This window comes from Dipteris shenzhenensis, chromosome 4 (assembly GCF_047967505.1).
Source record: "Dipteris shenzhenensis isolate YYH24624 ecotype China chromosome 4, Dip_SZ_1.0, whole genome shotgun sequence".
NCBI lineage: Eukaryota > Viridiplantae > Streptophyta > Polypodiopsida > Gleicheniales > Dipteridaceae > Dipteris > Dipteris shenzhenensis.
The window spans coordinates 49,447,796-49,463,376 of NC_141599.1; the positions used below are offsets into that span (position 1 = coordinate 49,447,796).

The 15,581-nt window shown below is 45.1% G+C and overlaps 1 protein-coding gene across 3 annotated transcripts in view; it reads right to left on the reverse strand.

Annotated features, from left to right (window-relative positions):
• The window catches only part of LOC147902986 (ARM repeat superfamily protein), a 92,686-nt gene that overhangs the window by 60,857 nt on the left and 16,248 nt on the right, over window positions 1-15,581 (reverse strand). For 2 of the 3 annotated variants that reach the window (XM_087374091.1, XM_087374089.1), the window contains exon 2: window positions 8,598-8,720. The exons of the other annotated variant lie outside the window; for it this stretch is intronic. In XM_087374091.1, coding sequence (XP_087230217.1) covers window positions 8,598-8,720 — 123 coding nt within the window. The remainder of the gene's footprint in view (window positions 1-8,597; window positions 8,721-15,581) is intronic. 3 annotated transcript variants of the gene reach the window in all.

Consider the following 15,581-nt stretch of genomic DNA (forward strand, 5'->3'; position numbering starts at 1 on the left):
ATCCTGAGAAAATGGTCACGATATGTGGCCATCTTCGTAGGAAGCTCCGTGGGATGAACCCAAGTGCGAAACGTGTGTAGCTGCAACAAATCTGCCCTGATAACCTGGCTGAGCTCATGTCGAGTGAGAGGGAGGCCAGGGGCATCTATGCTGTATCGAAATGGTGGCAGCCTATCCATATCCAAGCCCAGCGAGGTGAGCCATGTGGAGAGTGTGTGGTACCAACAAAAAGTATGACCTCTCTCCGCTAACATCTGCGAGGATGTCAGTGCTAGCCACGGTAATCGTGCTCTGCCTGCTGCTGAGTCTCCGAGCGCCCTGATCCTATGCAAGTATGTAACTGACTGAAATGCTGCATCTAGCGCTAGGGGTGTAGCTCCGAACTCTGCGAACGTAATCTGATGCGGTACCGTGGGCTTCGCTCTGATCAATCTGGAGAACATGATGATCTGTAACCTCTCTACTCGTCTCCAATCTGCAACACTGAGATCTCCTGCCCAAAAGGGGCTAGCATACATGACTGCAGGTCTCACCAGCGTATCGAAAAGTAAGGACTTCGTGTCGGGATGCTGAAAATGTGACTGTGCACACTGCCTCTCGAGAAGAGCCAAGGCGGCATGCCCTCTACTGATCCTATCTCGTGCTGCATGCGTCATGGTGAAGACTGGACCTCTAAATGTGGCACCCAAATATGTATACTCCCTGACTAGCTCCACCTCCTGCCCATCAAATGTGAAAGAGAACTCGCCTCTCCTATAAACCTGGTATGACGTGTTGAAGACCATGACTTTGGTCTTCCCAAGATTTACAGACAACCCTCTGTCCTGACAAAAGCTGTGGAGTGCATGGAGATGTGCCTGTAAACCCTGCTGGGAGGAAGAAATAAGAACCACGTCATCTGCATAGAGGAGAATCGGTATCGTGGATCCTGCCAGTAAAGAACCTGTACCACCCATCGTCTATATGTACATCTCTAACTCATCGATATAGAGACCGAAGAGTGTCGGAGACAAAGGACACCCCTGCTTCACCCCTATCGTACTGCGTACTTTCCTCGACAGCCCCGCCCGTGTCCTGACTCTACCTGTGACTCTCTCATACAAGGCCATGATCGCCCATTGAATCTCCCCATTGAATCCCAAGTCACGAAGTCGCTGGAAGAGTCTGAAACGCGGCACAGTGTCAAATGCCTTTCTGAAGTCCACGAAGCAACAATAGAGCCGTTGCTTACGTGACTTCGCCTCCTCAATCAAAGCCCTGAGTGTGAAGATATGATCTAGAGTCGAGTGCTCTGCACGAAATCCTGCCTGCCCTCTAGCTCTCATGCCTGTCGCCTCGGCATGGTCATTTATATGTCCTTCTAGAATGGTCGCATAAATCTTGGCCATGACATGGCCAGTCATAATGGTCTTGTAGTTCGATGCCTCCAAAGGATCCCCCGACTTGTGTATGGGTACTATAGTATTTTCTAGCCAACTAGGTGGAAGACCTGTACAAATGGACTCGTTAAAAAGACGGGAGAGGACTGTAGCTAAGGCATCAATCCCATGGATTACATACTCCGCTTGCAATCCATCATGGTCCTTAGCTCTCCCAATCTTCAAACGATGAGCTGCTGCTCGGACACTATTGGATGAGAATAAGGCAGAGGAGGTGGGTCTAGGCACATGGGATAAGTCGATCTGTGGCTGGTCTGGAATATCATATAAAGTGGAAGTATAGGCAAGCCAAACCTGCGGGTCTGTAAGAGGAGTTTGAGATTTCAAGCGAAGGAATTTCTTCCAGAATTCCTTGGAATCACAACTGAAAAGTAAACTTCTCAGCTCCTCCTCATTCCGGGCTAGAAATTGGCACTTTTTGCGTCGCACCAAACGCTTGTAACTCTTCTTGGTCTCAATGAGGAGGGGAGACTTCTCCTGTGTCTCAAGGCGAAGCTTCCTGCGGAGTTCTTTACACTCCTCATCATACCATCCATTACAAGGCACAAGACCGACTGGTGGAGGACTGGATGTGTGGCAAGTGACGGGGAAGGACTTGTGGGCTGCCGAGATGATGGAGGTATGTACAAGGTCCCACCGATCCTGTGTGGAGGGTAGGGCATCGAGAAGGTGCGGACGGAGAAGACCACTCAGGTGCTGGCTATAAATATCATCAAACTGGTGGTTAAAATGAACCTCATAGTATGGCTGACGCTCATGATGTCTAGAAGGGGGGGCATGAGGAATCTGGGTAAGAATAAAGTGCAGACGTGCATGATCGGCTGAAGGCATAAAAGGGTCAACTGTGAGGTTATGTACAAAAGGGATTAAAGTCGGGGGACCCAAGACGTAATCAATGACACTCGTTACCACCACCCGCGAAGGGAAGACATGTGGCTGTGGATGAATGCGGCCACTGTCGAAGTCCATTATAAATGACCATGCCGTGCGATGAGAGAAGCTCCAATAGGCGATGTCCCTGATCTGTCACCTCTACCCCTCTATCTGAAGATAAGCGTGGAAAACTCTCATCTGGGGCAGCTGGAACTAAGACTGGATCCTCAGCAAAGTCCAAAATCTCTGCCTGTCTGTCTGATGTCCTCGCGTTGAAGTCTCCTAAAAGGATGACCTCTCCGCGGCGTGAGTACTCCAATACATCGGCTGACAAATCCTCAAAAGGTGACTGTCCTGGTCCATCTGAGGCATAACGAGACTGTCTCGGGGGGAAGTAGCATACTGCAATAAACAAGTCTCTCAGGGCGGGTCTCCTGATCCGTACCCAAAGATATCTGGCCCGATGGTCTCTCCTCATGACTGTGAGTATCGATCTGAGATGCTCTCTATAAAGAACTGCCACACCGCCAGATCCTCTGACTCCTCCTGATCGTCTAGTCTGCTGTCGAAAGACAGACTCCCAGGCATACCCTGTCACCTGCGGCAAGCCTCTCTCTGGGCTCTCATGGGTCTCTGTAAAGAAGACGATGTCCTGATCAAAAAAGGCCTCTCGTAAGTTGCCAGGCTGAGCTGTGAGGGAACCATTACAGTTCCAAACTGCGAAACTCAAGCTATCTGGCAGACTACGTGTCCCATAGGCCTCGTGTCGTCAACTGTGGGCTCCAGCTGGTCTAGATCGCATAGCTCCTATCAAAAGTTTGCCCTCTCTGATCACGGCCCACTTGCCCTCACGACGGGCAACATCCCTCTGTGCAATGAGACGTCTATGCTCCTCCCACTGAAGAGCTGTAAGGTCCTCATCCATGTGAATCTGTGGATGGTCCCTCAATCTGGATCTCCTTCGTAATACTGCGAGACGGGCCTCAGCATCTCTGAATCTGATGATAAGTGGCTGGTGCCGTGCTGGATCCCGGCCCACTCGATATGCAGCTACTATGCCATGATCCTGAACTCCGAGTGTCCCAGATATGAAATCTGTCGCCTGATCCATGGCTGATCTGATCGCTCAACTCCGCGGATGCGGATGTTGAGGGCCTTCTGAACTCGCCTCTGACTCTCGGCAATAGTCTCAGAGACTGTGGTCTGCTGGGCCAGTGGGGCTCTACGCACAACGTCCACCCACTCTGAGGTCTTCTGTACCTCTGTCTGCAGTGTGGCCAACCTCTCCTCAACTGCTGCACTAGCTGGAGGAGCTACATGCAGCTACTAGAGGCGATCATCGCATGCCACAACATGCTCCTGAATGCGTGCCTCCAGCTGCACTATGCGCTCAGCATGTGTCCGTAACTGGATGTCCCGATCAATATCTCTGGTATGAAGCTGGCGAATGTGGGAGTCCTGATCAGATCTATGACTCTCAACTGTCGATAGCTGATCAGTCAGTGTGTGTATCTGTGCTGTGAGAGACTGGATCGCAGCGCCCTGAAGTCTGCAAGTCTCCATGCACTGCATAACTAAATCTCTCAAGCGCAGATTATCTGCCAGGACTGCTTCCGCTGTGGAGGGTGAAGGGGAGAGGGGGTACAAGGATGAGGGGGTAAGAGGGTAAGAAGGTGAGTAAAGGAGGGGTGTAGAAAATGGAGGTCCTGAAGAGAGATATCTGTAGCGGGAGAACTGTAGCGGGAGAAGAAGGGAGAGATGGAAGAGATGGTGTCAATGACAACCCCTCTATCCTAGGGGAGGGTGGAGCAATTGATGTCATGGGTAGGGGTATATCAGAGCCAATAGCTGTAACTATAGAGGCTGTGGACGGAAGTGGGCTCAAACTGGAGCTGAAATTGGAACTGGAGCTGACGCTGAGGCTGAAGCTGAGGCTGGCACTGTAGTTGAGACCGAAGCTGTGACTGAAGCTGAAACTGAAGTTGAAGCTGAGACTGAAGCTGAGGCAGAGGTGGACCCCGCCTTTGCTTCTCTGTCAACTCCGAGTCCACTGCGGTTGTAGCATGTGTTCACATCCTCAAGTTTCAACTCTATTTGTTTCTTGGCTTTGTTGTCATCTTTCTTGGCTGCTTTATCCGTATCTTTGCCACCTTTCCCCATTTCGTTTGACTAACCCGTGTTCGGTGCAGGTCTTAGTGCAGGAGCGGCATTGGGAGCGGGAGCATGAGCCCCCCCCATGACGAGAGGTACCCCCAGGGGGATGAAAAAGGCAGGAAGCAGGAGAGCTCAATGGAGGGGGGGGGCAGAAGGCGGGGCTGTAGGTTGGGGCAGAGGAGAATGGGTGAATGTGGAGGGGAATGGAGGAGGAAGGAGTGGTGATAGGATAGGATAGGGCAGGGGGGGCTGAGGGGTGGCGAGGCTAGGTGGAGGTAGGCTGAGGGTAGGCAGGGAGGGCTGAGGGGTGGTGAGGCTAGCTGAGGGTAGGCGGAGGAGGCTGAGAGTGGCGAGGCTACGCGGGGAAGGCCAAGCGGGAGGGTGGCGCTGCACGGGCAGAGGAGGCAGCGGGAGGGCAGAGCAGCCGGCTAGAGGAGGAGCTGCGGGGAGCTAGGAGGGTGGAACAGCCATCGGGCTGGTGGAGCAGGCAGCGGGAGCTGCAGGTGGGCAGCAGCAGCAGCAGGCGGGGCGGGCAGCAGCAGCAGGCGGGGCGGGCAGCAGAGCGCAGAGGCGGAGCCAGCAGGCGGGGCGGGGCAAAGCGGGCAGAAGCGGGGGGGGAGCAGCGAGCAGGCAGGGAGGAGCAGAGCAGGCAGAAGCAGGGGAGGAGCAGCGAGCAGAGGTGGGGAGGAGCAGCGAGCAGGCGGGGAGGAGGAGCTGCAGCAGCAGAGGGAGGAGCTGGAGCAGGCGGGGGGGCAGCAGAGGCGGATGAGCAGGGGCGGAGCAGCAGCAGAGGCAGAGGAGCAGGAGAGGGAGAGAGCAAACAGTGAGCAGGAGAGGGAGAGATATTGAAGCAACGATTAAGTGACTCCATCACGGCCTCTCCGAACGAGAAGCTATAGAAGGAATCTACAGCTGAGGGAATTGGCAAACAATCCTAATGCTTCCTTGCTTGTGGATGCCTGTTGTGACATCTACATCAGCTACTTACTTTTTTTTTTTAATGGCAAAACCTCCTAAGAGTTCCATGGCTGCTTCCTGATGCGGTCTTGCATAAGAGCCTGGATACTATGCTTGTCGCATGAAATCAGAGGGAAGTAATTCATAAGGAAGGTGGTCATAAACAGCTCAGAAAGGAGCCTAAAGAGACACCACTACAAAAAGGGATATTTTAGGCCTCACAAAAGTCGGCGACCTTTAATGCCCCTTAAAAATCAGTAATCAGCTCAAGGGAGGAGGGAGGAGGGTACACTAACCCTAACCTTCTCTACTAACACTTAACACTAACCACCCACCTAAACTACACTTACCCCTAACCACCCACATAAACAACTCATAATTAAGTCAGCATGACTTGTCTCAAGGATAATCCAACATCTAAAAAAACTAAACCCAGTCCATAGGCCCCTTGCAGGGCCAAAAAGAGAGAGAACACATAAAATCGGGCATGTTCCATCTGCTATACATCCGGTAGCTACATCTGCTTCAATGATCAATCTGAAACAAAAAATGCCCTCAACTGCCTCCTCAAAGAGTCAGCACCACTTGCATTAATTCCATGCCAATGAGATACCACTGAGCTTTCTTCATGATAGCTTGTTTATACGATAGCTTGAAATTTGAGAAACAAAATATGAGGCAACAGATTGATCAAAAGAGTGCAGCATCTACAGTAGATAGACTTCAATGAATCCCACAAAGGCTTGACATTATGTATTATGGCACATTACAAAGACTAGAGATCAGTTGATGTTGTCTTTTAAGAAGCCATAAACTATGAACCATTCAAAAACAAAGTAAAAATTCATAATGGTATCATTATCCTTCCTTCGCTTGGAAAAAGTAAGTACATGACAGCAGGAAATCCTTTCTCAATAGTTAGCAAGCATTCTTCCTGCAGAGTTGGTGGTCATGGGTGCAATAAACATTTCCCCATAGGAGCATTCTCGTGAGTTTTAAGGTCATGTATGACTGAAAGCTTTTAGGAACTTACAAACCAATAAGTACTCCTACAATCTTTGGCCTGTCTCGCCTCCTCCCTATGCCCTCAAATTATCATTACTTGATTGCACTCCATGTTGAAACTTTAATACATTTGTTTCTGTGAAACAAGCACAAATCAAATGATTAAATTTGAAAGATCGGGACAAGCTATACCCTCTCGTGTCTTCCTCTCTTCTGGAATTCTAAAAGTTGTGAAACCCTAGTTGTATATGTTAGGGCTCTACTGGTCCCTCGTCTTGGGTGGAAGAAAAGGAGTTCCAAAATAATGATTATAAAGAGACCTGGTCAAGATCTCCATGAAGTCACCGTGTGTTGCTCAGTCTAAATGTAGCCACATACCTGGAGTAATTCTCTCCTTGAATCCGAATTATTTTGGGCCTTCTTTAAAGAACCAATTGCAATTGTGAAGTCCCTCTGAGGATCAAGAATTAGGATTTTAATGTGCAGGGTACATTTCCGAGTAACCCCTAGTGTAGTCATGCACACTTGCAAAAGAGCTTGGGATAGATTGACTGGATCATATATCTAAAATTGCATACCTGAGGGATGAGCTTGCAAACTTTGATGAAAGTATTGAAAACAGAAGTTTCTAAACAGCCTTGGCACTTTGAGCCCTCAGATGGATTGTTTGTTACAGCTCATTATTTCCCTAAGAGGAACTCCATGCACTTTTGATGAGCTCATAGGAAAAAGTCTCAATTTTTCTCATGAACTCTAGTCAGGGAGAGCAAGCTTTTGCAGTCTGAGGCAAAGTCGAATTTTGGAAATACAACAACAAAAGACGAGTGGAATTGATGCATCTAGAAATTAAAGATGGGAATAAATCAAGGTTAAGAAAGTTAGAAGCAATCACTGCAAACAATTTGGCTACTACATTGCAAAATGTCGAAAAGGATTGCAAATGACGAGAGAAAAAAGCAATACTAGCAATAAGTTTGTTGCAACTAGACCTAAAAACACACGTTCTCAATTGCAGCTCATTTTGTGAAAGACCTGCATCAGGATAAAGATTATATGCAGTAGTGCAAAAAGTCTCTACATGGTCTGCATGGGGGAATCCCATGAGCATGCTGAAAATGCCCGCTTATGTGCTTCTTCTTCTGAGAGGACAGCATGTCTGCACATGATTGTGATGCCTCTTTTTCTGTTCAAGACAAAGGACTCAACACATGGTACTGGAACAACAGTGCTTTCGAGACAAAAGACTCCAAGGAAGAAGTGGTTTGAGAGCATCGAACCTGTTTATGGAAGGATATCCAGATGCACAGAGGCTATGAATGGCACCCCAAGTCCACCTAGCTCACACAATGGTCGGAATCTGGAAAGATATTGTACATAACTTGATGGCCTACAAACTGTTCGGTCAAAATGGGAGCATGGGAGGAATGCTTTTAGAGCTGATTCTTCAAGCACAATACACAGTACTCAAGAGAGTTGGGAAGCTAGCATGAGATGCCATCCATCTCCTTTTGACGAGGGATGGGTACAATGTGTAAGTGTGCCAAAGCAGATTCAGATTTTAGAAATAGGGTCCAAATAGCTCATCAAGTGGTGGGCTTCATCATGGCAGCTAGAGAGCACCATGGAAGAGTACACTTACCATTTGTAGGGCCGACATTCAGCTCACCATTCATAAAGGTAGGCTGCACCCTTTCCAAATACATCAGCTCCCGATGTAACAGTCAATCACTTGCGAGGATGGTTGTCCTAAAGGGGAACAAGATTTGGCTGAACTTGCACTAGATTTGGAGAGATTAGAAATAGCAGTGCTGAAGGGAGTTTGTGCTAATGTAAGGTGGTACACTTGGACTTCACTTCATTTAAAAATAAATACACTGTGATGGGGGCTGCTAAAAGGGTGCACTACCCCATTAAATGGCATATTCATATTCCATTGAGATGCATGCCTCTCTATTCTTGCTCTCAACACCCCTCCTCTTTCACCTTTACTCTCATCTTCAATCGCTCTCCCTCATTTTCCCACACTTTCACTCCCTCTATTGACAAGTCAGCCGCTACTAGGTTTATAAACACCGCAAGAAAGGCTCGTATAGAAGCAGTTACAATATAAAAATTATCCTCAAGTAGAATTTATCCCTACTCTTGTCAATTATGTGAGGATTATATCACCTGTTCAGAAGAAAGTAGACGCAAAAGAGGACCAGAAAGTGAATTGGCTCTGCTTGCAAGTCCTTTTATGCCTGCCTCAGTACCCGTTAGTCCTTGCACAATATCGGCGGCAGCCTTCCTCACCTGAAGGTCATGATAGCATTAGGATACCTAAGAGAAACATGCATTTTGCACTGTAAACTACTCTCTCTCACAAGACATTGTATAGGATGAAAACTCATCAACAAGAAAACCTAATAACAGACTCTGCTAGGACCTAATCTTTAATATGAGCGATGGTAATAATGCCACTAAATACCCTATCTCCTCATATAAAAAGAAAATCATAATGGCAGATTGACAGGGAATGCTACCATGAAGACTGAGAAAGGCCAATAATCTCTACTCCAAACAGTGTGGACTAAGTCTGTCTTTACCCCATAAATACAATGACCATGTCTCAAAGCATCTATAGGAACTCAAACTTCATGAATATCCCATTGTCAAATAGTCCTGGAAACACTCTCGACCTGAAAAGGTACAGAAAAAGCATACACCTTCAAAGGGACACTCAATGGAAATGATCAACAAAGGCTTGGCTAAATGCCAGCATGAACTATGCAGAAGCCAAATACTTGTCTAGCTATCTGGGTGGATGCATATATGAATATCTAGCTTTACATATCTATATATATACCTTTGTAAGACTAGAATATATCCAATCATACAAATTCAGATTTTTGTTGTTCTAAAGTTCAAATTTCTACAATTCAAGTATATATGCTTTATCCTTTTGTAATATCCATATGTTTTGTGGTCTACTTCATTTATTTGTTAGAGTATGTAGCTTTTGCTGCAATCTGTGATATTTAATCCAAGAAGAAAACACTCTATGTTCAACAAAGAATCAACAGCATAAGGTTAGCTTTATAACAGAGTAGTATCCTGAAGCTCCTGCATAATATAAGTTGAATGATTCAGCAAACAACAAGCAAAATAAGCAATCAAAGATATCATTAAAGATCTTACCAATACAACCCACAAACCTTACCATGCGCAGATATGTAGGTTCATAGACCTAGGAAAACAAACATACCTATCTATGCGTACATGTGGTTTATATGTGTGTGTGTGTGCATGCATGATGACATGTCTATCAGGGCTTGAAACGTTACGCATACGAAAAAGTTTAGAGTACACTCTGCTGAAATGTTGATACTTTTCTTCTCTTTCTGGGGGATGTCAATAAGGGTGAACTCAATCAGCAAGAGTAATCGGAAGCGATTGAGGGCTATTTGAGTTCTATTATCCAAGTATCTGCCCAAAGTATTCCAGTTTTTTCTTTTTCTTCAGTTTTGCTGGAACTCTCTTTTTGCCTTAAAAGTACTGCCAGACAATGCTCTCTCGAGATTCTTGAGTTAACTAAGCTAAACCCCTTTCTTTGGCTCCATAAATTTTTTGGTCCAAATTTACTGAATTTTGGAGACTCTTTAGCCATATAGATCAACTACAAGGCATATGGAAGGATAGCTGTATGTATACAGTTATCCTTGAAAAAAGCATGTATTGGATTTCTATGCTATATTATCTTCACACAGATAATGACTCTCCTTCTATCCTGTCAAACTTCTTCTTCTGTATCGCATCCTTATCAAGGTTTCAGCAGAATCAGAGTGAGCACTAAATTTTTTAATTCCTAAACGTTTCAAACCCTGATGTACATATATGAACCACATGCATGCATACATAGGTATCTTTGTATGTCTAAGTCTATGTACTACATATTTGTGGATGATAAGATTTTGGGTTAACAATCAAACAAGGATTCTGTACATCAAAGCATAAAACCTTTAAGTTATAACTCAGTACTAAAACTCAAAGACAAATTCCTCTCCGCATAACTTATTGATCAATGTTTTTTTTTTAAACACAAGCATGTGGAGATACAGATAAGGATGAGTAAATCTCAGAAGCAAGAACAAGAAGCTCACACATAGAAGGATACCAGATGCCTGCTCGAGGGTATCCCACAGCACCTAGCAGAGGCTGATACAGGAGTTCAGGAGAGGCAGCCAGTCTAGGAGATTATTAGCAGCATCGCAGGATGGCACATTTGGACCTCGCGTTGCGCGCAGATCCTTGGTGGCACCTCCTTATCGACTGCCCAGATCATGACTGATATTTGGAGCGAGATTATTCATACCCTCAAAGGCCAGTGGGACCAGCTTCAGGGAGATTCCCGGGCCGGTCGGGAGAAGCGGAGACGCTTCCTCCGGGCTTGGGACACGCAGGGCCTCTTCTTCGAGCAGACTTCGCAGGGCCTTCGCTGGCGCTACTCACCACCCCGATGGCTGTTCAATCACACTCGCTTTATCCCTCCGTGAGAGAGAGATTTACTTTTTTGTTACCTTTTAGGGCTGTGTCCGATTTGTGAACGCAGCCCGTCAGCTACAAGCTGACCTTTTTGTATCTTGCTCTCGAAGTAATATAATTAGCACTGTTTTTTCGGAAAACAAAAAAGGATGCCAGATGCCTATATCTTTGCCTAACACTCGTGACTTTGTGCATGTGTCCTCAACAAGCTTTCAAATACTTCTTATAGAATTGTGTAGAACGCTTCATGCTCATTGTATTTATGGATATTTTGTCCAATAAGCCATCCATTAATAATATCAAGGTTGATCTGCATAAGGTTCTCCAATATAACAGTACAAACGCACTTAATATTCTATGCACAACACATCGGTTGCATTTTGATGTCATTTCTAGAGCTAACTCACAGAAAGTAAGAGATTTCAGTAAATCTCATTGTTCTTCTCATGCTTACCTCATGGTGGCCCTGTAAGAACATGGCTGAAGGTAAATTCACATTGCATAAAGGTTTATTAAGGTCTCAAAACAGGATTTACTTGGTTCCACACTCACAATATAAATCGTTTGTGTTGAAGGAAATGCTTTAGTCTCTAATGTATGGACATACAAGAGCCATAAAGACCTATAATAGAGTAAAGCAAAGTTTTTATTGAAAAAGTCTTTGAAAATATGTGGTTGAGTATGTCTCAGGGTTTGTTTCTAAGCTCCTGGCTAGCTTGTTGAAGTCATTATCTGTTCTAAATGGATCAGAAGATATTCCCATGGATTTCATCAAGGGGATGGGACAGCATTTATGTGATGGTCAACAGCCTTACAAATTAAACCAATTTCGTACCAACCAAGACACATTATTCAGCATCTTGAATTGCTTGGCAATTTACTGATAATGTGTTTAAAAGAACAAATTCACTTAGTGATTGTTAATGACAAGATGGAAGGGCCTATTTACTCCTGTGGCATTCTAGGCCCATCAGAGAAATTGGGGCTTTTACAAAGAAAATAACTTGTGAACTAAAATACATGAACAGGCATCTTTACGTGAGTTTGACTGCAATAAAAGTCTCAAGCTCATCTATGTAGAGGCCCAACAAGGTTGGCGATTATGGACAACCTTGTTTGATCCATGATCTCCTCTCTCCACCTTGCACCTATCCGCCGGTCCAGGCCTGAGACTCTCATAAATTCCCATGTGATCTCTTGATCGTATCCCAACTCTTGTAGACGTCTAATGAGTCGGGCCCCCAACACCGTATCAAACACCTTGCGAAAATCCATAAAGCAACAATAAACCTTCCGTCTCCGTGCCATGGCCTCCTCGATCGCCCCCCTGAGAGTTAAGTATGTGATCCAAGGTCCCATGATCTATCCGGAAGCCTGCCTATCTGACGGCTCTTAAACTCTGAAGCTCTGCAGCTAGGCTAACTTCCGCATCAAGTAATGATGCATAGATCTTGGACATGACATGTCCAATCATTATGGTTCTGTAGTTTTTTGGGCTCATGGGATCTTTTGCATTGTGAATGGGAGTGATGGTGTTAAGAGTCCAAGTGTGTGGGAAACCCATGCAAAGTGCCTCATTGAAAAGCTTTGCCAAGATCGAGGCCAGCTCACTGATTTTATATGCAAGGAACTCAATGCATAGGCCCTCATGATGGCCATTATGGACCTTTAGAGCTACACATTTGACACCACTGGCTATGAAGAGCGTGCATTAGGTGGGGCGTGGTATATGTGAGAGATCAGGTGCTGGCTGGTTAGGAACATTATACAACATCTGTGCTTAGGGGTGCAAAGTTTTGGTGTCTGTGGTCGCTCAAGGAACATCCACCAGAAGTCTATTACTAAACAAAATGTTTACGAACTCCTCCTAGCTTCGGTGGACGAAAGCATGCTTCTTCCAATGGACCAGACAGTGGTACTTGCGTATGGTCTCTATCTCACTCGAAAGGTGATGCTTAGTTTTGAGTTGGAGTTGTCAGCGCAAAGCCTTACACTCGTCATCATGCTAGCTATTGCAGGGTACTAAGCTCGCATGGATCAAGTGGTGGGGGTGCCTAAAAAGTTATGTAGGGCGGCCTCATGACATGGAGAGAGCATGTGATCAAGGCAACTCAATCCTCTAAGAGCGGTATGCGGTCAATATCGCTTAGTAAATCGGAGAGAAGTGCGGAGTATTCGAGTTTTAATTTGTGATCAAAGTGTACATCCTAGTAGGTAGTGTGTGTTTATGGTATGTGACGTAGGCAATGGGGTGGATATACTAAAAAACAGGTAGGGGTGGTCTGCTCCGGGGGGTGGTGGTGAGACATAGAAGTCAGTAATATGTGAAGTGAAGGCAAGAGATCCCATGAGATAGTCAGCTACGCCACCCCCCAAGTGAACCTGCATGCGGAGGGCCAACGATCCAAGCCATTATCGATGATAAGATCATGTATCCTACCCATGTTCAGTAGAGCATATCCATAGGATGTAACAGTGACCCGTCTGTCCGCAGAGACTTGAGGCATCCTGGCCTCGCCTCTATCAACATTTAGTAATATTAGAAAACATTTCCTCCCTCCTAATGAAGCATCTTGAGCTTGGAAATAGTATAAGTACCTTCGTGGGAAGAATTCGTTAGTAGCTGAATATATACCGATAAGTTTAGGAAATGTGATACGAAGATATCTGAGCCTCTTCCTCAGTCGGACCAAGGATCACATTTTCCTCAGTTGGAGCAAAGATCACATTTTTGGACTTAATGATAGAATCAAATGGAAGTTTAAGCTAAGTATGTGAACACGCTAGATAAAGCAATAGCTATAGCCTTGAACCATAAAAGATGCCACAGGCAAGCCAAGTGGGTTTGTGCAAGCAAGAGCTCAATATGAGTACCCCAAAAGAGAGGGGGCTTCAAAAGAGGTGGGTTAGAGAGTCTGATGCCCCATAGCCTAGTGGCCAAGCCAAGCAAGCAAAGCTGCCTAGGGGTTCTTCAAAACCAAGTGCCACCATTGTAGTGAAGCGCAAAGTAGCTTTAATGGAAGCCTAGGCTTGGAACTCCTCTTTAATCCCGGAACAAAAAGAGAAAGGGAGGAGAGAAGGCTTATGCTTTGGATGCCTTCAACCTAATCATGTGGAACAAGGAATGTCGAATGCCACAGAACAAGGGACGTCGAATGGCTGAGATGGTAGTCTCAAATGCGATGTAGAAATGAGGGAAGTCCCAGAGCCAACCAAATGCAAATTCTACTAGCAGAATCTTCTCGATGTCAATCCCTGTGCTATTGTGTGTATCTGTTGCTACGTTATTGAATAGTGCACCTGATAACATTCTATCTAAGTCCACATCAACAATGGAATATATAGTCTTTAGTGATACGGAGTTTATTAAAATGAAAGGGCAAGTAGCCAATCATGGGACTGCTCCTTGTTTTTTCATTTGACCCCTTGATTTGTTTTGAATAGAATATATCACTCTTTATTTTTAAAAAAAAGGGCAAGTAGCCAATCATGATGTCATTGTAATGTTTGACTTTGTGTTAATACACAATATAATTAACTCCAATCTCGTGGAAAGACTAAAACTAGTCTAACCACGCGTATACAATCAAAGTGGCAAATGAAAATTCAATTGAAGTATGAGACCAACGGGTTAAATAGTTAGAGTGGATTCAAAACTATGTGAAGAAGCTAGACTTTGAATTGACTAGGCTTGCTCATGCAAATATAGCTAGTGGAAAAGGCATGGAATTCTAAGAAGAATTTGGCCATCGATTCGAAGAAGCACATTTATCACTTCAAGGTGAATGATGTGCAATACATTCTACGAGGTGAAAAGAATGTGCTTCAAGGACCATTAGTCTCCATGATGGAAGTTCGAAAAACTTCGAAAGAGTTTTTCTTTCTTTGTATAGCATCAGCAGAGTCGATTGGTGACCCGTCAACTAGCACTGATGCTACCCAAGATGGGAAAATGGCCAAGTCAGCTAATTAGACTGCAAAGGAGTTCTCTGATGGCTTTAGGGATGAGTTGCCTTATGGATTACCCCCAAGCGAAATGTTCAATACAACATTGAACTTATCCCACGGGCAAAACTTGTAAATAGGCCTCTCTATAGGTTAATCTTTGCGAAAGAAGTTAAGATGCGAAGGCAACTAGAAGAATACTTCAAGTTGACGCAAATTCAGAACCATTTCCCACCTTTTGCTTCGCCAATGATATCAACGAAGAAAAAAGATGATACCTTTCGTCTTTGTGTAGATTATAAAAGATTAAACAATATCACTATTAAGAACAGGTATCCGATGGCTCGGATTGATGATTTGCTAAATGCATTACATGGAGCAATAATTTTCAGCAAGATATATCATACAAGTGGCTACCATCAAATCCAAATTAAAGTGGAGGATGTGCATAAAACCGTTTTCAGAAGCAAGTTTGGACATTACGACTTTTAGGTAATGCCACTTGGGCTTCGGCTACGTTCACCATGCTTACGAATGACTTACTATGCTCGTATATTGGGAAGTTCGTGGTACAATTTATTGACAATATTCTTGTTTACCGTAAAAGTATTCCTGAGCATCGTGAACACTTAAGGAAAGTGTTCAATACTTTGAGAAAAGCCACTCTATTTGTGAATAGAAAGAAAG